This window comes from Merops nubicus, unplaced genomic scaffold (genome assembly GCF_000691845.1).
Source record: "Merops nubicus isolate BGI_N331 unplaced genomic scaffold, ASM69184v1 scaffold11996, whole genome shotgun sequence".
In the NCBI taxonomy this organism is placed as follows: Eukaryota; Metazoa; Chordata; class Aves; order Coraciiformes; family Meropidae; genus Merops; species Merops nubicus.
Genome location: NW_008616971.1, coordinates 38,136 through 63,961, shown reverse-complemented (window position 1 = coordinate 63,961; position 25,826 = coordinate 38,136). Strand labels below are relative to the sequence as shown.

The 25,826-nt window shown below is 41.1% G+C and overlaps 1 protein-coding gene across 1 annotated transcript in view; it reads left to right on the top strand.

Annotated features, from left to right (window-relative positions):
• Positions 1-2,470: 2,470 nt before the first annotated feature.
• The window catches only part of LOC103775533 (maltase-glucoamylase, intestinal-like), a gene marked incomplete at both ends in the record, with an annotated part of 32,697 nt that continues 9,341 nt past the window's right edge, over positions 2,471-25,826 (top strand). The window contains 11 exons of the mRNA XM_008942994.1: positions 2,471-2,596; positions 3,666-3,797; positions 9,159-9,272; positions 9,384-9,500; positions 9,592-9,676; positions 13,405-13,522; positions 14,302-14,419; positions 17,073-17,231; positions 17,716-17,832; positions 19,989-20,137; positions 24,097-24,181. Coding sequence (XP_008941242.1) covers positions 2,471-2,596; positions 3,666-3,797; positions 9,159-9,272; positions 9,384-9,500; positions 9,592-9,676; positions 13,405-13,522; positions 14,302-14,419; positions 17,073-17,231; positions 17,716-17,832; positions 19,989-20,137; positions 24,097-24,181 — 1,320 coding nt within the window. The remainder of the gene's footprint in view (positions 2,597-3,665; positions 3,798-9,158; positions 9,273-9,383; positions 9,501-9,591; positions 9,677-13,404; positions 13,523-14,301; positions 14,420-17,072; positions 17,232-17,715; positions 17,833-19,988; positions 20,138-24,096; positions 24,182-25,826) is intronic.

Below are 25,826 nucleotides of genomic sequence, written 5' to 3'. Positions count from 1 at the left end.
CCAGCCTGTCCAGGTCCCTCGTTGTACTGGCAACGTCCCAGTCTGGCTGTCTTCAGCAGTCAGGAGTGACACGGGGTATTGCAGGACCTGGAGCTGGGCTGCCCAGCAGTTCCTGCTGCCTCTGCACAGGCTGGGCACTCCTACGGCTGTTCCCGTTTCCCAGCCCACTTGGAAGAGGCAGGGGATGACACGTAGAAGTCCTGCCAGGGCACTGGGCTCCGCATTCAGCTGCAGGATTAGTTTTTATCAGCTGGTTTTTCCTCTTCCTCTTGTCTGAGGGCAGAAGCCTGTGCACAAAACATTTTATTTCATTAGGGAATTCTTTTGTTTTGGTCTATCTTTTTAACCTTGTTTGTAGAGGTCACTCTCTGTTTACTGTAGTGAAAGCAAGGGCAAAATGTGCATCTGCTTTAGGACCACAAGGTAGTAGGGTTCACAGAGTTCATCTGGTAGCCTTGGCTGGTCTAAAACAAGTTCTGCTGCCTTCTCAGATGAATTTGTCTTCCATATGGCAAGTGCAGTTGTGACAGAGAAGCAAGCAGACTTTTTGTTCTGAAGCTTGCCATGATCTGCAGGACACTTCAGTTCTGGCTTGCAGGGTGTCTACATGGTAGGAGCCACCTTCATCTGTTCAGGGCTCTCCCAGCAGCAGCTTGCAGTGAAGGCTAAGCACAGCTGTGTCGAGCATGCTGCTGGTAGCTGCCCTCACTTCCTCTGAAGGCCTTCAGCTAAGTTAGAGGTGAAGTAGGTGTTGAGGAGGGTGAAAAGGGACAAGCCTGGTGGAAGAGGAAGAGTAGCAGGCGTAGAAGGCAGCTGTGCTGCTCAGCTCGAGCATCCCTCTCAAAGGGACTCAAAGCATTAGCCTCACCAGTTGTTCTGCCCTCTTCCTGCTTTTTCTGAAGTGACTAGCAGCATCCCAACAAACAAAAGCACACCGTGTAGCCCAATTTGTAATGCTTAATGCTTCAAGTTCACCTGTCTGATCACAAACCATCCACATTTGGAAGCAATTTATCCTGTCTCCCCCCAGCTCAGGCACATTAAAACATCCTCTGCTTTCCCCTACTGCTCTCCTGCCTCTGTTTTTCTGTCTGGTGCAGTTTTCTCATCCCACCAGCTCCAGCATCTGTGACGTACTTGAGAGCAATTTCAAGTTCAGCATTGCTTTCCCAGGTCAGACGTACTGGAGAAAATCCCCTAGGAAGATGTGCCTTTATGTGTTGTGATCTCTAGAGAGCTTAGCAATGCAAGCAATGCGAGTGCCAGGAGTGCCTTTTTTTACTGAATTAAAGTAGGTGAGATTTAGCTGCCAATATACAAGTTTTTTTCTTTTCACTTCTGAGCATAATTACCTAACTATGGAGAGCCAGAAAGAAATAAAGGAGGAACAGTTATTTAGCCTGAGGGATTCAACAGCTGTAAGCCGTGGGTGCTGACCAGCTACTTGATTTTCACATATTGCCTTCAAGGATGTTAGAAATACTGAACAAAGGTTAATTTCATGGCATCTAGCTGTTTAAAACTAGAGTAAGGATTTCAGGAGATGGCCCTCAGAAAATACCAGCGAGTACTGATGAGGCAGTTTCAGATTTCAGCTTATTTCTCAGACACACCACGGTTGCTTGCTGCTTGTCCCAGGCTGCCAGAGCAGGTCTCACCAGGGAAGCAGAGCAGGATGCCTTGCTCCCCTCTGCGCTCAGCTGAGTTTCCTCATGCAATTTACAGCTGGATTATGTGGAGCCAGTGGAAATCAAATATTTATAAAATCATATTTAACTCATTACCTCATGTTTCAGTTGAGAATTTTGGGACTGAACAGTAACTGACCTTGAAGAGGTTTATCAGTGCCTGGCAACGCAATGCTGTGGGCCAGCAATAGGAGCAGTCAGTCATAAGTAACTGGATTTCATCAGGGTAGTGTGTATATATAATTAAAACTTCAGAGAGCTCAAATAAACATCAGACATCTGATGAGCTAGTTCACCTGGATGGGGCAAGAGAAATTAGGAAAGCTGATTGTGCTGTGTAGCATCAGAGATTTACCTGCTGTTGGCCAAAGGACTTGTGGACTTGGAACGGGACAGGTGGAGTGAAGCTCCTTGTTGGGTGTCTGCTGGCATGTGGCAGGTAAATGAGTGTCTCTGTGCAGAGACCGAGATCTCGGCGAGACCCTCATTCAAAGTTAGCTTGGGTTTACACACCTGTCTTCCACTGGGTTGTTCTTAGAAGTGATGCTCAGTGTAGGTGTCACTCAGAGCCTCTGCTGAGGACAAGGGTCCACCAGGAGAAGGGGCTTTTTGAAGCCAAGTATGGCGAGCCATTCTGGGAAAGGAAAGAGTATTTCATGGGTGTGCGATACCTGTGCCCCGATCTTTGTAGCTTAAGTGAGCCGGGAGCCTCTCCTGGCGTTTCCGAATAGCTTTTCTTCATCTATCCCTTTGCACTTCTGTATTCCTCCTTCCTGCTGCAGGCCATTGGACGCCCACACATGCCTGCCTACTGGTCCCTGGGATTTCACCTCTCCCGCTGGGGTTACGGCAGCCTTGATGTTGTAAAGCAAACGGCCGATCGCATGCGCCGCTACAACATCCCATACGTAAGTAGGAATTTTTCACTCTCCATGCTAATTTTGAAATCCGAGGTGAGATGAATAAAATTATAATAGAGGAAAAGTGATTATCCTACAGAGAGAACAGCAGAATAAAAAGATGTTTATAAAGGTATGTAAAGTGTTGGGGGTTTTTTTGTTTGTTTGTTTGTTTGTTTTTTATGTAATATCTTTATAATGCTTAAAAGAACACTTAAAGCAAGCTTTGAACATGAGGTTCAAGTGCTGCTCTTGGCTGCACAGCAGGGGACTCTGGTGTGGATTTACTGTTATGCAGTATGACGTGTTAGCATTTTTAAAATAAATGATGTTGCTTCTGATGCATATCACTGTCAAACAGTTGCTAAACAAGGACTTCCATATTTCCTTTTTGTCCGTTGCTACCATGTAAATTTATAGGAGCTGAATATAGCCTGGCAACTATTTACAATTGTTATAGCCAGTCTCTTAGGATAAATTTCATACATGAGTTACTCTTTAAAAATGCAGTAGCATACATTTTAATTTTCTATATCAAATACTTCAATCATAGAATTATAGAACCATAGAATAGTTTGGGTTGGAAAAGACCTTTAATCTCACCTAGTCCACACCCTCTGTGGTGAGCAGGGACATTTTTAGCTAGATCAGGTTGCTCAGAACCCCATCTGACTTGACCTTGAATGTTTACAGGGATGGGACATCTATGACCTCTCTGGGCAACTTGCTCCAGTGTTTCACCACCCTCATTGTAAAAAATTTCTTCCTTATATCTAGTCTACATCAACCCTCGTTTAGTTTAAAACTGTTACCTCTTGTCCTATTGCAACAAGAACTGTTAAAAAGTCTGTTCCCATCTTTCTTATAAGCTCCCTTCAAATATTGAAAGGCTGCAATAAGGTCTCTCCAGCCTGAAGAACCCAAACTCTCTCGGCTTGTCCTTGTAGCAGAGTTGTTCCAGTGCTCTGATCATTTTTGTGGCCTCCTCTAGACCCTCTCCAACAGCTCTGTGTCTTTCCTGTGCTGACTCCAGAACTAAATGAAGTACTCATGTAATGTTTACTTTAAAAATGTTTAGGATGTCCAACATTTTGATATTGACTACATGGAACGTCGACTGGACTTCACCTATGATAAAGTGAACTATGCAGGTCTGCCAGAGTACCTCCAACAGCTGAAGAAGGAAGGAAAGCACAGTGTTGTGATTCTGGTAAATTAATGATGTTGCTAATTATTTCTCCACTTATAAGAACTATTTGCAGCATAGAGTTAATTGCAGTATCTAGGTGCTACATGCATGCTATTGTAGCAGATTTACCATTTTTGTCATTTGTTGAGAAGATCCGAATATCAATTTCTCACAAATTTAATATTTAAATGTGCTGCATTTATCAGGTATCTGTGTACCAGCACCACCTCTATACCATAACATTAATTATCTTCCACTTTTTTTCCACTCAGTTATGAGAAATTTTGCCTCTGTTCAGGCCTGAGTTGAGAGAGGACTGCTTTCATGCAATACTTTTCCTGAAAATGAACAGACGAGTGTAATGTGTACACAAAAATAACTGAATAGTGGAGAAAAAAAATCTATTCATAATCACTCTGGAAAGCTAGCAACTACAATTTATCTTGCCTTATATTTACTTTTTATCTAAATCAGTGTGAGAGACATTTGTTTGCATGAAAATTTGTGGAAAATGTACATTGAAACTGTAAGCAAAACTGATGTACAATCACATGAACTAATTTGGGCAGAAGTGAAAATTCTGTCTTCCCTCACCAATTTTTCCAACAAAGTTTGCCCTTTCACTCCAGAGAAACACGACCTTGTGCCGAAATTACTCTTTATCAGAATTGCTAAGTGAGTGTCAATGGTGGCAAGGAAATTGGAGACCATTGAAACTGAAATACTAAAATTAAATAAATTAAGAAATCATTGATAGATGCATAATACCTTGCTCTTCAAGACTCCAGGAGCACAGTACTAGGAAGGCTGTGGTCCCCAGTGCAGGCCACATGTACCCCAGTTTGAATGCATATGCCTGTGTAGCACATAACTGCACTCCTCAGATGATGCCACACCAGTGTGTGGAGAATGACAGAAATATTTCCTTCTTCCTGAAAAAAATTGTCTCATATGACAAAGCTCTGCGTCACATTTACCTACATTGTATTTGTGGCTCATACTTGTAAGGAGACCAGTTAATCCAGGTGAATGATAATGGACAGGCCACTAAGGTTTGTGCCTTAAATTGACCCAGTTCTTTTAAAACAAGGGCCACGTTCCACATCTTATCATGAGGATCCAGTCAAAGGCTTGTGGGAAGAGAGATCAAACGGTAGAGTCCTAAACTTTGGGCCAGTTCCTCTTTCACTTAGGGTGGTCTATCAGAAGTTTACTGGAGTCAAGATAACCAAGAGCTACTGCAGTTTCCTCATCTAAAAATCACAATATCTTGTCAAGTAGATAGATAGGTCAGAAGTACCTCCCTGTCCTTTTTTTTTTCTTCCAGAATTTGTTGTAAAGTTTAGCATATGACTGAGGATGGACTAGTCAGCACCATAGATACTCATATCAGTGTTTACTTCTTAATATACAGTTACGAGGTTTGCTGTTCTTCAGTCTGCTGGGGTTTTTTTTGGTAGTTTCATTGAAAGTAGCTGCTCTGTATCTATTATTGGCCTAATCTTCACTTTGTTGAACTATAGTTGCATTTGCTGCTAGAAATATAAAAAACCCCCCATACCTCCCAAGTGATCAAGCACATGTTGATAATGGAAATGGCAGCCTCTATACAGAGCAGCGTTTGCCAGCAATTTGTCCTCAAAGACACATTCCCATGAAGGTCCCAGTTCTGCAGCTGTAAATAGTGAGAAACTCCATGGTACAGCAATGAAAACAATTTCCGTCTGTGGAGGTCCAAGGCACAGAGTTTAAACTGTAACAGATTTCTAAGTTAGTCTGATGGAGAGCAACTTCAAGACAAAAATACTCCAAAATTAACCTGATACATCATTGTAAACAACTAACCAAATGGTAAATGAGCACATGTGTTGTTAGGACTGAGTGCTCTTTTCAACTACTAGGCAGTTCAGGCTCCTTGTATCCTCAATACAAAAATTAGATAATCTCTCAGCTGTAACATTAAATATCACCTGCCTATTCGTTGGTTTATCTGAAAAAAAGTTTGTAAGCCATGAATGTGCCGACAAAATACCATGAATTTGGTGTAGCTCTTCCCATGCACACTGTTGCCATTCAGTATCTGCATGCTAGTCACTTCTTTTTTGTCAAAGTTAAGATGCCTCCAGTTGTTTGGCACATACTTCTGGTTAAGAAGCTACAGGCAAGCCATCATGGTGTAGTGGATGAGCTATGTTATCTTCTTACTCGTGATTTTAAGCTCAACAACATTTTAAAAGTCCTTTACAGTTTATCAGGTGACATATGCTAGAGCAATGCAAGGAGGTGGTGCTATATAAATCTAAATTCAGCTGTTAGGCAGATGCAAGAAATATAACAACAATTCTTAATTCATGCAATGAGGTAATGAGAATCCAGATAGGAAGCCCTTACTTCCTCCTTCCACTAACTTGTAACTGTCTTCTGGTCTAGTTCTTTAGCTAAGCTTGCAAGAAAGAGCAAAAGCTGATCCAGTTTGTTCTTCATTTTTTTAAAAGCTAATGGGAAGTATAGGTTGGACCGGTAGTGAAGTTTTTCTATTTTCACTTTATTATCGTTGCTGATATTTCTGTCAAACTCTGACTGTTAGCACTCTTTAGTGATGCACAGCATTCCCGTAAGCTGAGTCAGGAGCTGGAACAGTACAAAGGGTTTCATTTCCAAGTGACAGCAAAGCCATGCTAGCTGCAATCACAGACAAGTGTAATCCAGTGTGATACCGAAAGAACAATTTTCTAGTTAGATTTGCTTTCAGTAGGGACAGTAACGAGTGAGTTCCCCCAGTGTGGCAGGTTGTTGCCTCCCATCCAAGGATTTCAGAAAATGGGCTCCGATTGCACTCACTTAGTGACATAAATCTTCTAGTAAATGGATATAGGGGAGATGGGTTTAGTCCTCCTCATCTCAGACCACTATGGTCACAAGCAGAGTGCAGATCCTGACAGCTAACAGTATTGACACCAGTAACTTGCCTGAGGACAGCACCCTAATCTTCAGTTGTGCTATCAGTGCTGGGCTGGTTGGTGCCTTGCCATCAGCAAGTCCAGTTTCCATGCCTGCATGCAGCACTGAGAGACTGTGGTCTCTTGACAGCAGCATGGCCCTACTACCAGAGTCTCTAAACACAGTCCTTCAGCACTCCTCTCTCCTGACCTCTTTCAGAGGCCACCTCCATACGAGGGATATTTTGCCTAAGAGTGTTAGTACTTGGTAATCATTGTTGTGCCAAATAATGTGCATGCTTCAGCTGAGTCAGAATAAACAGATTCTTTAGAAACAAAGAAAGAAGTTCTAAAAGTAACAACTACAATGTAAAATGATAAACATTATTGCTGAAGAGAAGTTTTAATGAAAGACCTTGCATACCTTCCAATAATTCACACTAAAAATAGAAATAGCTATGAATGACATCAGTGACAAATAACTTAAAAGCCAACAGCAACATGCTCATGATTGAAAATAATGCTTGATAGATTTAACATTTTGAAGTCCAGGCTAAAGGCTAAAATTTCCAGACATGAGTTTTAATGGATATATGTCAAAATCCGTGTTTGGGGCTTTAGGTGGAAGCGCATCAGTCTGGATAAGTCCTGGGTGCTCCCAGGTTTCAGGACAGTTGGAGTTAAGGATGCTCAGCACCTCCTATCCAAGAGCTGATAAAAAGATGAGTTAAGGGGAACATTTAACAGACATGAACTTCCTCCCCCACAAACAGCCCATGAATGCACATTAGGGTTTTGTTCTCCTTAATACGATACTAAACCTGTATAATATATTAGTTATATGCACTAAAATAACCTTTCAGCTGAAGGAAACAAAAAGTTTGGATTAGGAGAAGCTAATAAAGATGACTTCTTCCAGCCTTCAGATCCCTTGAGAGACATCTTTTCCACAATTATAAGATAGTTATTGCATATGGACATTTTTTCTCTTTTCCAAAGCTGAACTATAAAACAAGTTAAAAATGTAAAGGACTTGTACTTTTTATGGAGGTAATACTGGAGCGAGACAGGCAAAGTTGAGCACAATTTTGCACTTAATCTAGGCAGTTAGCAGGGGCTTTTGTTTTTTGAGGCATGGTAGAATATAATTTCCTCACCAGGGCTTTAGCTACAAGAGGGCTTACAGGTAAATCAGACAATTAATTCAGGTATTAAAATGAGCTTTAAAAGATGTCTCTAAAGAATTTTACCACTTAGGACCAGATATTTTGTTCTTAAGATATATATTAGTCAGACTTCTATTACATTTTAATTAAAGTTCACTTAAATTATTGCACAAGCAATAAGTGAATGGAAGAATTGTTTCAGTGGTGTTTTTCCCCATCGCATTTTACAGCTGAAAGGTTTTGCCTAAAGAAGAACCTGAGGGAATAACATTTTCTAATAGAAAAGTAAAGAATTCCCTTCTTCTAAAATGGCTACAACCTTCCTCCATTTCAAATAACAAAAAGCAGATAGCTGCTTCCAGTTAGGGTCATACTGGAAAGCACACTTACCTCCTTTTAGTTCCAGCTGACTGCTGAACAGAGTTGAACAGTATCTCTTCATTCACTGGCATCTCAAAGTATTCCTAACTTTATAACTTACTGGCGTGATGGGCTACCATCTTCTTCAAGAACAGATTATGTTGTCCCTTTTGATGAACTTGGTGGACACTGATAGCCATCCTGAGGCAGAGAAGCTGGTGGTGTCAATGTCACTGGCAGCAACGGCAGGAGGTGACCAGCCCAAGCAGTGAAAGGGTTAGTAAGGACTAGCTATAGGGTCTAAAACGCTGAGGTCTTCGTGCCTGGGGAGAACAGAGACGTATGGCCCCGCAGGCACGTCTGAGTTGGGTTATTCTGCACCAGACAGGCATAAAGCACCCTTGTCTGACTCTGAATCTGAAGGGAGGGCTAATGAGGTCCTTTTGAGGTTGGATGTCTCCCAGCTTCAAGCCCCTCTAAATGTTTCAGTTATTCCAGCACTGAGCTGCTGATGCTGGGGCAGTTAGAATGAGGATTGCCTTGGAGGAAACACAGAGGTGTCCAAGTGTGGGAATGCCCAGCATGGCACCCCGCTCTGCCAAGTGGAGACCTTGGCAGGAGGAAAGTAAAATCTAGTGCCTCTTTAAAAACATAGAATCTCTCATAAAAATAAACATGAGGTTATTGAATAATTTCACATCACTTTTGTGTTATACAAGGATCACTCACAAAATACCTTTAATGACTTTTCCTTCATTATTGTGCTCTTAAGTCTTGTTAAATTGTAATGCTATTTTCTTCTAAAATTATTGCAATCTGCATCAAGAACATAATCCAAATTTTTCTAAATTTTACAAATAGAAAACTAATTGTTACCTTTAGGACTAAGAAAATGGAAGTGTAATCATTGTTTTCAGGACCCTTTCATAGCTAAGGATGAAGAACCAGGCACTTACAGGCCTTATGAGCTTGGAGAGGAAATGGGAGTCTGGGTGAACAACTCCGATGGTGTAACTCCTGCTGTTGGAAAGGTTGGTTTATGAAATTCTCTCATGGATTTGGTCTAGTGCTGCTTCAAAGTGATAAAGCAGCTGTGTAACAGAAACAAGAAGATAACCAATCTTTTTTTCTGTGATCTCTAGGCCTGGCCCCCTGGAGATTCAGTGTTTCCTGATTACACCAATCCCAGGACAGTTGAGTGGTGGACCCAGATGTGTCTGGAGCTTAAGGATGTCCTCGACTATGATGGGATCTGGATTGTATGTCTCATTATATTTGCCTTCCCTTCTTTTAAAAAAAAAAAAAAAAAAAATTAGGCTTTTGACATGTGTCTTACTCTCTTTATTAAAGGATATGAATGAACCATCCAATTTCTTAAAAGGCCAAATTCCTGGATGTGCTGTTAATAACATCAATAACCCTCCGTACGTTCCTAGTAAGTAAAATGTTTTCTTGGCAGTCTTGATTTTTGTTTTTGTTTTGTTTTGTTTTGTCTTTTTTTAATACTGGATAGGTTATTTTTAAGAAAAAAAATACTTCCTTTCATTTTCCTTCTTTTCCTGCCTGTTCAGTTACATATTTTTTCAGGACTCCACTGTCTCATCTTTGGTGGAGTATCAAGCATCAGCCATATTCCTCTGTCTCTGGGGCTGCCTTGTAACAGGACTAGGAAAATGGCCTTCCTTGCCATTCTCTGAGCAAGTGGGCTGCATCAAGGAAAGGCCCAGGCACTCAGCTACAGATTTATGGAAGGAGTAACCCTTCTGCCTTACCATCACCACCACTAGTCCCAGGGATGGGCAGTCTCTGCCTTTTCCACAAACCATGACAGGGAAGGTGGCATCTTCCTGATGCCTTAGTTCAGTATCTTTTCTTTCTCTTAGGAAAGAAATTTTCATTGCCTTACTAGAAATGGGATAAAAATAGGTTTTAAAATGGCCAAGCCTATGGGATCATGGGAATGGGAACACCTCTTCCAGTCACCGAGTTAATTACATGCTCATTCTTCCCCAGGAAGCCATGAGTACTTACAATTAGTGCCCATGGTCTTGGCAATTAATCTAGCCAACATTTCCCCAGGAAAGCTCAGCTGCCCAAGCAATGCTAATGTGCAGCAGGCAGTTGATACATGAATGAGTTGACAGTGAAATATTGGAAACGTCCCTTTTTTCCTTCAGGCTGTTGTACTGTCATGTGACTTCTACATTTTATTTATTAAATTTCATTTCTTTTCACTCTGAATACTAGAGAAACATAAATATAACAGAAGGATGACAAAATGCTATAAAAAGATTGTAAATGATTGAAACTAGAAGCAGAGGTTTTTGTTATGAATTTGGTGTTTGCTCTCTTTGAGGGGAAACTGCTGGTTGTAACTGTTGCATACTGGCCCTGTGGATCTTGTCATTGTCCAAAGCCCAGGAAACGATGAGACGTTTCCACCTTTGCATTAAGTTACCTCCATTTTTGTCAGCATTCAGAGCTGCAAAAAAAAAAAGGTTTGAGACTTTGGGGAAGATGATCAAAACAGCAAAGCTCCCTTTACTCTCACAAATAAAGGACTGAGGGGTGGACTTATAAAGTGGCTTTGGAGCCATGAAGCTGAGCTTTGTGACAACTAGGACAACTACTGTTGAAGTCTGAGTCATTATAGAGGAATCAGACTTACAGACATTGACATCTACATATGTAAGGACAATGAGGGGTGCTAAAGAAAGGTGTGTTTTTAGCCTAGCTTCTCTCTCTGACTTGCTTCTTCTTGGGCACATATGCACCTATGTCTTCTTGCTACTCACAGTGTTAAAATCATATCATAGAATCATGGAATGGAAGGGACCTTTAATGATCAGCTAGCCCAACCCCCCTGCCATGGGCAGGATTTTGTTTGACTAGACCAGCTTGCTCAAAGTCCCATTCAGCCTGGCCTTGAACACTTCCAGGGAGGGGGCAGCCACAGCTTCCCTGGGCAGCCTGTTCCAGTGTCTCACCACCAAAATTTCTTCTTTCTATCTATTATAAATCTACCCTCTTTCAGTTTCAAACCTTTACCCCTTGTCTACACTAGATGCCTGTGTAAAAAAATACCTTTTCAGCTTTATTTTAGGGCTCTTTTAGGTACTGGAAGGCTGTTGTAAGCTTTTTCTGGAGAGAGAGACAGACAGGACCCCAAGGCATTTTTTACCAAGGTGCAGAAGATCGGTTTTCAACCAGTGTTTAAGGGCTTTGATAGACATTCCACTTTATGCCAATATTGTGCATGCCCTTGGCTGTCAAAGCCTTGACTGGTATTAGTGTAAAGTGGAACCTAAGCTGCTGAGTCCAACAAGACACTAGGACCTTCCTGAGGTTGGCAGGGTTTGGGGGGCTCGCTGTTGTCTTACATGACTGTATCTGTGCAAGTCCCAGTCTCAGTGCCTCTGGCTTTTTGTCAATGCAGACTCCTTACCTGAATTATAACCGTGATTACACGTAACCATGGTTTGACCTTGTAAAACCAGATGTCCTTCAGATCAATTTTCTATAAAACACTTTATACTCAAGATTAATATGCAATTGTAAAATAGTCAGTATTACTCAGGCAGAATACAAAATACTCAGAATAAGAACAAAGCACGAAAATAAGGCTTGTGGCATTTTCTTTCATATCCCACCTTAATTTTATGGGGCTAATAATTAAGTGCCACTAGGACATTAAGTGTGACTTTCCTCAGAACCTTAGTGTCTTCTTCAAAGCCATATCAGCCAAAGCTACTTGGAACTTGCCTATAAATTATGTTGTTTCTGATGCAGATCAGCCACGCTGGAGTCTGTGTCTAAAGATCCAAACACAAGGATTCCAGCTGTGGTGGCACAGCAGAGCAGAGGCTAATGAGCCTTCAGGTGCAGAGAAATGCACTTTGTAGTAATGCACTGCAAACATACAGTAAAGTGTGATTAGGCAGTGAGATTACTTGCTCGTGGAGAAACAATTACAATAGTGCACGCACCTAATTAAGCATGCAAAAGAAGAATATTTGAGAATCTATCTTACATTTTTTGAGAGGATTTTATAACATTTTCAACTCCATTGCTAGAAAAAAGCACTTTATGTAAACCAAACATCTAACTTGCCCAATTCCACTGAACTTCACATGGTATTTTCACAGAGGTTACCGGCAGATCGATGAGAATCACATTTTCCTCACCAAATGGGCTTTACTAGCACCTCCTTATTATGGGATCGAAGGCCAGGCAGCATCTGTGCAAACAGTTTGTCCCTCATGTTGCTTCCCCTGGGCTCAGCACTGAACCAGTGCTGTGCCAGCAACATCAGGGCTACCCCTGACTATTACTGGAGGCAAAAAGCTACTGCTGCCTCTGCTGCCTGTGACCTGCTGATAGAAAGGGTTACTGGATAATCCATCCACACGTGGATATACCCACTGTAATCTGACCTGGCTCTCCTCTGTGCTGCATATCTGGCCACTACAGATGACACCCCGTGGACTGCTGCACCTCAGGCTTTTTCCTCCCTGCACAGCTCTGCCAGTCCCAGCTCACCGCTCGCAGTGCTGTTTGGGGCTGTGCCATTACTCTTGCTGTCTTTTGGTCCTGGATGCCTCAGGGGGAGAGAGGGGCCAGAGTTGAGTTCACCTGTGAATTTTGCCGTGATAGAGCCAAATCATGCTGCCTACCTACACTTGCAGTGGAATGATATGCAAAGTGAGGTCTTATGGTTTCACACAACCACAAAGGTTCCCTGAGCATCTGAATTTATGGTTCTGGTCTTTTTTTTTCTTGCAACATTCTTGCTTTTAAGTAAAATTTGTCACTATGTAGAAGAATATGTAAGTGTACTCTTAATCCAGCAATGCAGAAGTTTTCTTTCTGGCTATTACTTACTGAATACGTTCTATCTGTAGAGATATTTTGAATTATTGGACATAAAACTTAGAATTAATTAGCAGTGTTTACTCAGTCCTCTCACCCTCCTGAGGACACATATGCCTGTCTGCAAGCAGATATTCATGGCTACATGCTAACTTCTAATCAGTGCAGGCCTGGCACTTCTTCAGATTTTCCTCTTCCCAGCTCCTTTAGTGCTTTTGCCCCTAAGTGAGTGGAAATCTGAACAGATTTGAATTGTGATGTATATAATTTTACAGTGTTTTGTATCATTCTCAGGAATTTCTGATCATTCCCTGGCGCAAAAGACATTGTGTCCTGACTCCAAGACTTACCTTGGAGAGCATTACAACACACACTCTCTCTTCGGCTGGTCACAGACTGCACCGACTTTCCAGTAAGTTTTCTAAGTATTTCTAAGCAGGTATCAAGTGATTGAAATACATTTTAAAAGGCACTGATGTTACTTTGGAAATCTGTAATAGTATCTATACGAAACGGCCCTATGCTTCATTTTACTCTTTGTCATTTATTAAGAAGTTTCAAGAAAAGAGTATCATGGGAGAAGAAATAGAATCTTTTCCCATTTTAATTTTCTTAGCTAAAATCAGGATCTAGTTGTAGGGCTTAACTCTTCAGCTTTTGTACAACTAGAGCAAGATGTTCCTACCCTCCATTAATTCCTGCTCACGTGCAGCTGCTGCAGAAACAGCTTTGTGTGGCACCAGGAGAATTTTTCCTTCATTACCTTGGCCCAAGCAAAGGAGTTTCTAGCATTGCCAGTGAAGGATCTGAACCACGCAGCTTCCCCGGCTGCTTCTGGACCTGCCTCTGGTTCCTAGCTAGCAGCATTTTGTATTTTGGCTTCAGGCTCTGTTGGTCCAGGAGGGCAGAGCTACATTGCAGCACAGTTGCCATTGGCTACTGTAGAACTCCTTTTGCAGCTGGGAAGCACTCAGAACTAGCTTCTGCAGGCAGACTGTTGCCATGAAGTTAGAGTGACAGTGGAAAGATAGCTGTTGGATCAAATCAAATGGGCAAATTATGCCTTTTCCAGCAGAGACTGAGCTAAAATATGGATAAGTTTAATACTGCAACATAAGTGTCAAAGCAGGAATCCTTGTGCTGGCTTATTTCAGTATTTAGCACTCATTTTCAGCGGTTGTATTGTAACAGCATCCAGAGGACATGGCTAAGTGAGCCTGCTTATGGTGTTGATGCAGTTGTATTTTATATGCCAAGCCTGGGGGAAGGGAAGTACTGGATAAAATCCAGAAGCAGTTTGCCAGCTCTCGTGAGCCTGGCTGAAGAGCATCCAGCTTTCAAGAGAAGCAGAAAGCCCTTGAACCCTGGACCTCACTGGCCACTCAGTCCAGCTAGGACATATGGGACTTAGCATGATTTTTGGGCCCCTATGCCCCAACCTCAGCAAAGACACTCCCATCACTGGTCTCTCCACGGGGCTTTGTCCTCTGCACACCGGGGTGCACATAACCATACAGTGTCTTGATAGCAGTGCTTGAATAGAGACTTTGGATTTGCCTGTCTTCCTGAGCTGGTTTTCTTATAGAATCATAGAATTGTTCAGGTTGGAAAAGACCTTTAGGATCATCAAGTCCAACCATTAATCTAACTCTACCAAATCTTCCTTACCAGGGCTTGACAACTCTTTCAGTGAAGAAATTTTTCCTAATATCCAACCTAAACCTTCCCTGGTGCAACTTGAGGCCATTTCCTCTTGTCCTGTCACTTGTTACTTGAGAAAAGAGATGGACACCCAGCTCTCTAACACCTCCTTTCAGGTAGTTATAGAGAGTGATAAGGTCTCTCCTTAGCTTCCTTTTCTTCAGACTAAACAACCCCACTTCTCTCAGCCTCCCTCTTCATCAGACGCAGGCTCTGTGCCAGCAAAGCCAATTGCCTGAGACAAACCCTGTGAATTTAGCAGGAAAAGCTTCATGTGCCAGCATATCTGCCCCAGCACCTTCAGCCACTGTCCTGGCCACACCAACCCAGACCAGCACTGTTGGGACGGTTACGGCTGCACGGCTCCTTGAAGCTTCCCCCAAGACTGTGAACCTTCTGCATTCCCACAGCACTTGAGTCCAGGGCTCCTTATGAAAGAAACACTTATTTTGCTCAGCCAAATGTAGAGAGTCCTTCAAGGCTGCAGAGCACCAGCAAAAGCATAAGCAGAGGCCAGGTTCGCTGCAAAGCTGGGAGCTTTGGTGAAGAACTTTTCATACAGAATCATTTGAGTTTCCCAAACACATTTCTTTTCAATGCTGGTTGTATACCCTTTCTGCATTCACTCTTCACAAATATTATACTAAATTAAATTACTGACAGGAATATTTAGCAAACCAGCATCAGTTGCAGGATATTGGCTGAAAACAAATGAGAAGTTTATAATTGTACAAAAAAACAATCCTAGGAGTTATTCTAATGCAGTCAGAGAACAGGATCTGTCCTGTGTCAAATGGCTTGACTCTGGATACTTGAACCATCAGCAATCAGCTTGTGTATAGCTTAATGCCAAGTGTTTTTTTGCTCAAGATATTCTGTAAATAATTTCAGTCCACAAATACATTTGACAACATTAGGACCTGTTCGGCAATAGTTCATAATAGACTGAAATTTATTCGAGAAATTACTTCTTGCAAGTTGTTTATGTAGCTCTAGGTCATAACTGAGTTGATCCAATGTTGTCCACATTTACAAGCAGAGCCAGATTGGTGGTGCACAGACAGAGGAGAGGACTCATACGCAGGACATGCATGAAATGGCTCCAAAATGCATTTATACAAAACACATGGGATCTTGTGTAGTTATTTGGCCCAGCAGTGCACTCACAACCCAGAACCAGTAGGTCCTGCATGGTTCAAGAATTGCACTCTTTGCTGCATATGGCCCATAAGGTTAATGTGTTTAGGTTTGCACGAAAGTTGTTGGGGTTTTTGCTTCAGAAAACAACATTGAAGCATTTCACAGGCTCTGTGCCATTACATAGCCAATGCTGAAGATTCACCACTACAAATATTGATGGAAGTGCTCTCGATCTAATCTCATTAAGGGAAAAAGAGGTGGAAGGTGAACAAAGTGATTCATTATTTCATGCTAGGATTTCCCAGGGAATCTAAGCTGTGCTGCCCAAATAATATTAAAGCAGAGCTGAAACTGAGTTCCTTCAATATGTACTATTACAATATGTAATTATGTAGAGATCATCCTATGTTGAGGAATTTTGCCACAAATTTAATAAGGCATATTGCACTTCCTTGATTTTCTGACGATGCAGCAAAATTATTTTCAAAAGGCAAAGAAAAATTTATTAGATCACTAATTCTGGAATGAAACCTCATATATCAAACAAAGACAAGAAGCAGAGGAAATACTATAGGAATGGGGTGACATTTTGAATTATTACATTTTTGATTTCTCTATTACTTCTTTTTAAGAAGATATTGTTTTGATTTTTTGTTTTTGCTTTTGATTCCAGGATATTAGAGCTTTTTTTGTCAATTCAAATCTGTAAATAAATCCTATACTGAAAAAAACCCCAAACCTGTATTATACTAGTTTTTAGGAACCTGTAGAATACTGAATTAAATGTACTAATACAGAAAGGAAATTACATTTCAATTTTTCAGTTTGAGACACTGTTGAGAAGAAATGAAACATAAATTATTTTCTAGAAAGACTAAAAATGCCTGAAACAAATTGTTTTGTCCGGCAGATTTTAGTTTTGTATTTTTTTTGGCCACTGAGTAAAACTTACTATTAGTTGAAGTTTTGCAGCCACATTTTCATGTGACTTGAGACCACAATAATAATTTCTTGACAAAAAACACTCCTTCAGATAAAATTGTGCCTGAATACTCAGCTTGATACCCTATGACTCTTTCAGCTGTGATTCTTATTCTTAATGATCTTGTTGCATTTCTTAGCAGGCAACTGGAAAGCGAGCGTTTGTCTTGAGTCGGTCTACATTTGTTGGCAGTGGGAAGCATGGGGGTCACTGGCTGGGTGACAACTTCTCTCAGTGGAAGGACATGCACTATTCAATCATTGGAATGCTGGAATTCAACCTCTTTGGCATCCCCTACGTAAGTCCTTCAGGCAGCTGCTGGCTCATAGACCATATCACCTTAAGTTAACTCAGATGGTTTCTGAAGCAAGCTGCCTGAGGTGGCCAGCAGTAACGGCCTCCACAGCATGAGGAACTGCTGATTAAAAAAAGCTAAATGTCATCAATCTTGGCTGACTGAAGAGAAACAAAAATAGCACTGCTAGATTCAGATTAAATCACTGCATGCCATCCAAAACCAATTTCTTTATATTATGTATTCTATCATTGAGGTCCCTCCACGTATTCCTGGTTTTGCAAGCTGGGATGGAGAATTCAGAGAATTATTGAAATACATTCAGATCTTCCACAGTGATGTTAATGATCTAGGAGCCAGTACAATCTCAGTCCCAAAAAAATCTGTATTGTGGAGCATTCTTATAAACTCATCAGAAATAGGTTTCACATTTTTGGTCCTCAGTTACAAGCACAAACACTTATCCAAGGATTTTATTTTTCTGTAGATCGGTGCTGATATCTGTGGGTTTAACTATAACACTACCTACGAACTCTGCTTGCGCTGGATGCAGCTTGGCTCTTTCTATCCATTTTCCAGAAACCACAACGCAGAGGGAAATATGGTAAGTAAACAAGGTTACACAAAGCTGTAGTCTATGATTACAGTAATGACAACAGTGATTTGTATTACTTTCTCAGAAATTAACCTGCCAATTCTCAGGTGAACTGGAGCAGTGGGAGATAAGGAGTGCCATACCGAGAGCAGGAATTGCATGGTGAAGTGTAAATTTTTCCCATCCATAATGTCATAAAGATGACATAGAAATGCTGAAAAATATGTAGTATCTAACATCCAAAAGCCATGCAGAAATGTTTACTGTGTTCTTTGAATGACAGAAAATAGTCTTCTCACACTGCTGGTGATATTTATTCTTTCCATCTTTTCCCTACTGAAGCCCAGACTTTATTCAAGAGCCGGTGTCAGCACATCTTCCTACTCTCTTGTTTACTTCAGTTTTTGTTTCAGTACTTCTGTAACTATAATAGGTATTGCAGGAATGGGAGAAGGCATTTTACACCATCCTTGCTGTTTAAAAGCAAGTTTCAGACAAACACCACAGTTAGAAACTCCAGACAAATATATGACAACTCCAAGGAGAGAGAGTGATAGTGACAGTATTATCAGCCAAGAAGCAACAAAGACTGAAAAAGGCCAATGAGCCCATGAAAAGGATGAAGAAGTGCAGTGTCAGTCCAGACCCATGCCCTGGCTTTGACTTGCCATCCTTTCCAGACTTGTCACAGATGGAAAGAAATACCAGTTTTTTTCTAACTGTGAACAATTTGAAGGTCTTTCAGCCTTTGTAAGTACACTGTATTTATCTGCAACCATGATAAAATGGTTCTGCTAGCTCAATAAATGTCTTTTTTTTTTTTTTTATTATTCTTTAAACTGATCTGTACAATGCTGGAGCTCAGGTTATTAGCTAACCTTCAGTTTTCTCTGAAGTTGCATCATAAAAATGTTGCAACATTTACACCCCCAGAAAGACCTCTGTCTCACCTTAAATGTGTGATGGACTTTCAGCAATGGTGCACATCCAAGAATAATAAGCTACAGTGCTGTCATTGAGAGGATCAGGAATTACCCTGTAGATCCCTGAGATATGCTGAGATATTTCTCTCTAGGAGAACAAATGTCTGTGAGGTGTTAGCTGCTGCTATTGATATTGAATATTTTTTATTTACCTCTCCACTAAAATTAGAGGTACCTTATCTATGTATGTTTGCTTGGTCCTCTGAGCATGCAAAAAGGGCCTGACCTGTGTGAGTGGATATTAATCACACATGCACAATTTAATAAGGAGGAAAAAAGCAATGGGTCTGTGTGCCGTGAGCTGCAACTCACTGTTGAGTGAATGACAGAAGTAACAGAAGATACACTTGGATTTAAGTAATCCAATAAAACCATTTAAAACATTGGGTTCATGGCAAGAAATGAATAAGACATTTTGGGTGACTCAGCATCACCTAAGAAATCTGACCATGGGTTGGTTTGTTTTGTTGTTTGTTTGTTTGTTTGTTTGTTTTGTGAATTTAGGCAATATTTGTACAGTGTCAGAATACTGGTAAAAATATAGTGCAATTTTGGAAATAATGGATGGAGGTTCATGAGCTCAAAGCCAAAGTGAATATTGTCAGTGACTAATTCTGATGTAAGCGTAATAATGGAGAAATTTAACTGAAACATTGCGTTTAATTAGTATTAATTTAGTGGTAAAATAAAATCTTAAATATCCACTTTGCCTAATCACTGGGGATTTCAAATGGTTTAATTAATACTTTTCTTGTCCGAAAAGCACTAAATATTGAAAAAGACTTTGTTACTGCTGTTCCTTTAGTGTTTCATTATTGTTGGAATTCATGCTACATTCTTCAATTTTAATGAGAAAACTGAGGATTATAGGAAAATTTTGTGAAGGAGGAAGGGAGCTGTGTGAGTTGTTAGCTGGCTCAGTTTAGCACTGGAGAAGGTCAGACAGGAGGAAGTAAAGGAGATGTAACTCCTTCCCGTATCAGCACTGCCGTGGGCTGTATGACACAAATATTAATTTGGTGATAATGGATGTTGTTCTTCATACTTTCAGTTTGCAAATCCGTGCTTTTCCCCTACATAAGCATTCATTTCCACGGCGTTACGCCAGCCACAGCTCTCCTTAGGTTCCACACAGGCTCTCTGTTAAAATGCTCAACACAAGTCAAAGCTTTTCCTTAACAGGAACAAGACCCAGCTGTGTTTGGAGGAGAGTTTGCCAAGATCTCCCGTGCTACGCTTCGGATCAGATACTCACTGCTGCCATACTTGTACACCTTGTTCTTCGAGGCTCATGTGCACGGAAACACGGTGGTGCGGTCACTGATGCATGAGTGAGTTTGAAGCTTCCCTTTTTTTTTCATATTTTACTCACAAAAAGTTGAGCTTCTATGTGTAAATCAGCTGGTATCTGTTTGAGAATAGTCACGGTAATATTACTGCATGGTTTCTCTTAAAAAGAACAGGTTTACAATTAAATCAAATCAAACTATGTGCACAAAAATATAGGCAATGTTTCAGTAAAATATAACATATATTTGCTTCCAGTGAAGAAAAAATAAACAATGATAATTCTGAAAATTTCTTGTCTTAAGCAAATACACAGTTCTTTTCATTTAAAAAATAAGAATAATATACCTGCATATTCTGTATTTTAATGAAATTTATAAAATCTGCATTCTGCTACAGAATGCCAAGAAGGCCTCATACAGAGAAGGCTCCATTTCCCAATCATCCACAGCATTTGCATTTTCCAGTTTAGCATTTGCATCTGCATGCTATGTATGAAACCCACATCTGGGTCCAAAAATGCAATACAGAAAACAGAGATAGAGATGTTTGAGTGTAGAAGCAGGTGCAAACCTGAGATTAATAAATATAGACTGAAAAAACCCTCAGAAAATGTGACCTTGGATTTTTTAAAAACTAATTTTTTCTGTTTGTAAGAAGCAGGAATCAAAGTGAGATTTAGTTTCCCTCTTGGCATCTTTTAATTAGCTCTCTACCTACTTTTGTTAAATTTTCTACATTAGAATGCTTTGTGCAAAGATTCGAGCAGAAGGAGTGCAAATAATACATATGAAAGGCTACTGCCCAAAACTCTTGACACCATTTAGTCTCATTGGTGCAGGCTACAGCCTGCACTGTTTCATGTTCTTTTTCCCTTGAGTTAAAAACATTTTGGTTAAGGAGTAAGGCACTTTTTGGAAATTAAACTGAGATTTCACTCAAGTGCAGACCATTTGAGTATGGAAAGGATAAGCACAAGCCCTATTTTGACTACTCAGTGTAACGGCTGATTAATTTTAAAAGCAGCATCCTTCCCCTTCCTACTCTGCCATCTTATTTAACTGGGCTACATTCAGGAGAAGTTTTATAGATACTCATGTTTTACAAGGAGCTCTATTTATTTTAGCTCTATTTTTGCTTAATCCAATTTGTGTTAACACTGGAAATTATCATGTTCATTTTGCCACTAATATTAGCTAATCTCTGCTAATATAGAATTATTTAGTGATGTTAAAGCAGCCTTTCTGACCATTCCAGGCATACTTGTATTCCATTTGGGCCACATAAGCAAATTTCCAAATTTGCTTTCATTTGAATTGTAGAGCAGTGTCAGATGCACCAGAGGAGACTTCTGTTGGGTGAAACAAAGATGAAAGATGAGCTCCAGCCACTGATGGGAGTTTAGTCAGTGGGACTAGACTGGGGTCACTAGGAATTAAAACCTCTAAAATGCATGTAGGGAGCATAGGCATCAGGAGATCAGCACAAACTGTTTCACTACCCAGTTTCCATGCTAGTAGGCACATCACTTGCTAATGTTGACATAGCTAGACCCTAAAATGACTTCAAAGTATTTCTTATTATTATTAGTTAACAGCAAGGTAAGTGATAGATTTCTATTGATATTTAATGAGTATTTCTTACTATTTCTAATTGATATGCATTGGTTTAGTGGGTCTGCTCAAGTAGAGAAAGTGACCCAGATGCTAACAGGAGGAGAAATGTGGAGTTTAGAGAAAGACAGGACTAGACCAGAGTTTTTGATGTACAGATGATGGAATTTTAGATCAAACCTTTCCCTTACTTGTAACAAATACAAAGGAGAGCTAAAAAAGCTGCACTAGTTTTTCAGGTGGAGCTGTTATAAGCACACAGGCCTTACCATAAAAACTCTGTCTAGGCAGGGAGTCTCTAAGAAATAGCTATTTCATGTGGTCATTTCAGATTTTTCATTTCATTTCAAGTATTTAGGTGCCCATTTCAAATAGCAAGCAAGAACAACTTCCCAGATTCCTGTAAGTATTTTAGGTGTCTCTGAGGCTTTCACTCAGTGAAACAGACGTGCCAGTAGCTCAGCTGTCCAAAAAGACCAAGAGGTGGTAATTGATTACTGTAAAGGAAAGTTCTGCTTAATGTCTAAATAGGGGAAAAATAAGACAGAAGAGAGGGCAGCATCTAACCATAGGAAGCATGGAGATGGAATTAAGCACCTTTCATAGATCATAGATATGGCTTAATAGCTTATATTTTCAAAATGGGAAGGTTCATTTGTTTGCTGAATTTGTTCTCATGGTTACTATAATTTCAAGAGAAAAAAGTTCTGAGTTAGATGGTGAGATGCTTGTTTCCATGTGTAAATAAGATCAGATTCTCTTTTGTCATAATTTCTTCATCAGCTTTCTCTCCTGAAATCTCCCACAACAAAGTATATTGAATCAGTAGTATAATTTTATTACAGATAAATTAAAAATACAGAGAAGCTATTGGGATGATAAGAAAAAATGATTATTTAATATTTTATAAAATTTAAGACAAGGTAATTCATCAAAAAACACACCCTACCTGAAAGATTTGCAAAGCTTTATGTCAAAATGCAATAATGACCAAGATTAAGGTGTCCAACAGAGATACTGTTTTTGACAGAAAAAGAAAGGGAACAAATTGTGGTTTCTCTCAGGCAGAGCCTGAGGCATGCCTTCAAGAACATTTTTTCCTGAGTTCCCTGTACTCCTCTACACTTGCAATATTTTAGAAATTCAAACACCAAAGAGGTGTCTTTTTATTGTTGAGATGGTTTTGCTCATTTGGGGTAGTTTGTGTAAGGGTGGGCTGGGTGCAGCATGTGCCTGTGCCCTGAGCAGGCAGGGTGTTAGAGCAGGACACCAATATTGAGCCACTCTGCTCCAGCCAGTGTACAGCAGAAACCTGTCTGAAGACAGGGGCGGCTGCAAAGTCATTTCGACACAGTAAATAATTTTTTAAACAAGTAATTTGTATGTCCTTAGAGAGTAATATGTTAATATGCAACAGCCAGTGTGAATTTGTCAAAAATGAATGATGGCAAAGCAGCTCAGTTGCCATCTTTGACAAGGCAGCAGGGCTGTTGGGTGGGGCAGAAGAGCACAAGAAAGCAGGAGGTACAAAGTACCTGGATTTTTATGGGGCCTTTGGGACACACTCCACATGACATAGGCTAACTATGGAACAAGGTTCTGTTACAAATTTCCTCAGAGACAGGCTTGCAATGATTGAAAGCTTATTTAAATTCTCAGGATTTTATGCCAGCTGAGTGGAGCTTCCTGAGATGAGGAGAATCTGTCCTCTTTGCCAGGTTCTATTCAATATTTTCATTAGCTGGTGTATGGTGGAATAGAGATCTCTTCCCAAGCTGGCAGATGATGCCAGGCGAATGGGACTGTAAGCAGTCTGGAGAACATGATCAGAATCCAAAACTACTTTAATGCACTGAACAAAATGGACTGAACTCTGCATGTTTTCATTCACTCAGGAAAGGCAGATGAAAAGCACAATATGTACGAACATTGTTTTCTGTTTGTCCTGCAAAAGATTTCTAACAGAAATCTGTGAAAGGTGCAGGAAACCAAATCCAAGGGATTTTCACAAATGCATTAGGTCCTAGAGCGTAGTGTCCCCCCTCTGTGTTCCCTCTCCTGGTCCTTGCCTCTGTCCTGCTCTTTGGCTTCCTCGTTGAAGTCTCAACCCAGTGGAGAGAAATTAAGTTAGTTGTTTTCCATTGCTGCTATTCTGAAAAATCAGCTCCAGAATTTTGTGAGGATTCTGGTCTGCTCCAGTACGGTAGATACAACTGTAATTTCTGAATCTCTGCCTAGCTTTTGGCATTCCCTCAATCAGGAAAAATATTTGGCATTGTTGAAGGATGTCTCAAGGAAGCAGATTTCTTGTCACAGTCAGTAGTATCAAAATATTCTGCAAGTTCTGTAAAAATGTGAACTAACATTGAGTATCTCACTTTCAACACTAGATTTACCTCTGATCAGCAGACTCATGGAATAGATACTGCCTTCCTTTGGGGACCTGCTTTTATGATTGCTCCTGTTCTTCAAGAGGCAAGTACTGTAATTAAAAAATGTCATCATACTGGAATAAAAGAAATGAACTGCGCTTAAGGCATTGGATGACATTCAGAGCATGTTTGCTCATATCCATCCCCTTCTTCCCTCTACTGTCAAAGCATGCAGAATGCCTTTCTGAGCAGCACTGACAGTACAGAGCTGCCCAGTGCTTGAGGTGTGAAATGCTGGGGTCTGAACCCCAAGCCCCTGAATTAAGGTTGCCATATGGGTGATTCCCACAGCCCTTCATCCAGAGGTGCTGAGTTTGCCTTATAGCTTCCCCCCAGGGTGCGGCCGGCCCTGCAGGGAGAGCCCGAAGGGAAATGAGCCCCAGGGGTCCCGCAGGGAGCTGACAAAGGTCAGGGGGCTGCTTGGGGATAAAAGCTGGGACCACTGGCAGGGAGTCAGGAGTGTCTGTCCGTGGAGTGCACTCCCCAGAGCTTCCTGGTTCAGGGCAGGCCTCCTGACTCTCCTGGAGCTGGGCCCCAGGCTGGTCAGACCTTTGTGAACGCGGGCAGATCGGGTGAGAGTCGCCATGTGGGCACCTTTCTCTTATGTATTTACCTTACTGGTTTGGCTGTTTCCCATGTCAACTATGGGAAACCTCAGTGCACTGTTCATACCACCTCTTGTGGGCCGAGTAACATCTTTCGTGGGATCACTGGGGGTGGCATCGTTTATGTACCAGCTGGTTGACCTGTTTGTACCCCCAGCGATCATTCATGTCATAACATTTTTGTCTACAATACAGTCCATGTATTGGATTCTCTTCCTGCTGGTGCTATCATTTTTGTTGGGCCTGGTCTTCGGCAAAACAAGGTGGGAGGATGAAAGTGAGGGCATTTCCCTGCTGCTCCAAGTGCTGCATGGATGTAAACAGGCTGGATGCTGCCCCTCGCATGCTCCTGTGATTGTGCTGACAGCTCCCTCCAAGGACACACACACACAGAGCAGTAATTCCCAAGTTAGGAAGAAACATGCAGATACTAAACTGGTTTCCATATTGTCACTCACCCACAGTATTTTGGAACTGCAGCATCTCCAGGGCTGTGATAGGAGTTTCCAGGCACCAGAGGCAAACGCAGCCATTACGGCAATGGCAGTGACAATGTTAGCTGCTAATAGGGCAGGTTTACAAACCAGCATTTTGCTATGGCTGTGCTGAGCATGGTGCTGGGGTCAGGGCTCTCACTGCTCAGCTGGAGCAAGGGTGGATTTGTCTCCTTGCCCCACCACTGACTCCTGACAGCACCAGGAAGGTATGTCTGAGCAGAGCTAAATATTTGCATGTGGTGTTTCCTAGAGCTGTTTGGGATCAGCATGCTGCCAGAATATCTGATACATTTCCTAGACATTGCTGATGTTCAAACATATAAACAGGCCACTGCTAGTTACCTTTTTTTAACCAACTCTTGTGCTTCTGTGAATTTAAAATGTAATTCTCATTCCTGCATCTAAAGCTGTTCTAACTCCACTGAGGCATTTCATTTGTCAGTCCTTCATCTTCAGACACCCCCAGGTTTCTGATAGCTGATGACTAACAAGGAGATTTCACAGGGTCTCAGACCAGTGAGATGATGAAAGATGTGTGAGAAACCTTTCCACAAAATGAGAGTGACAAGCCATGTGTGGCTTCCTG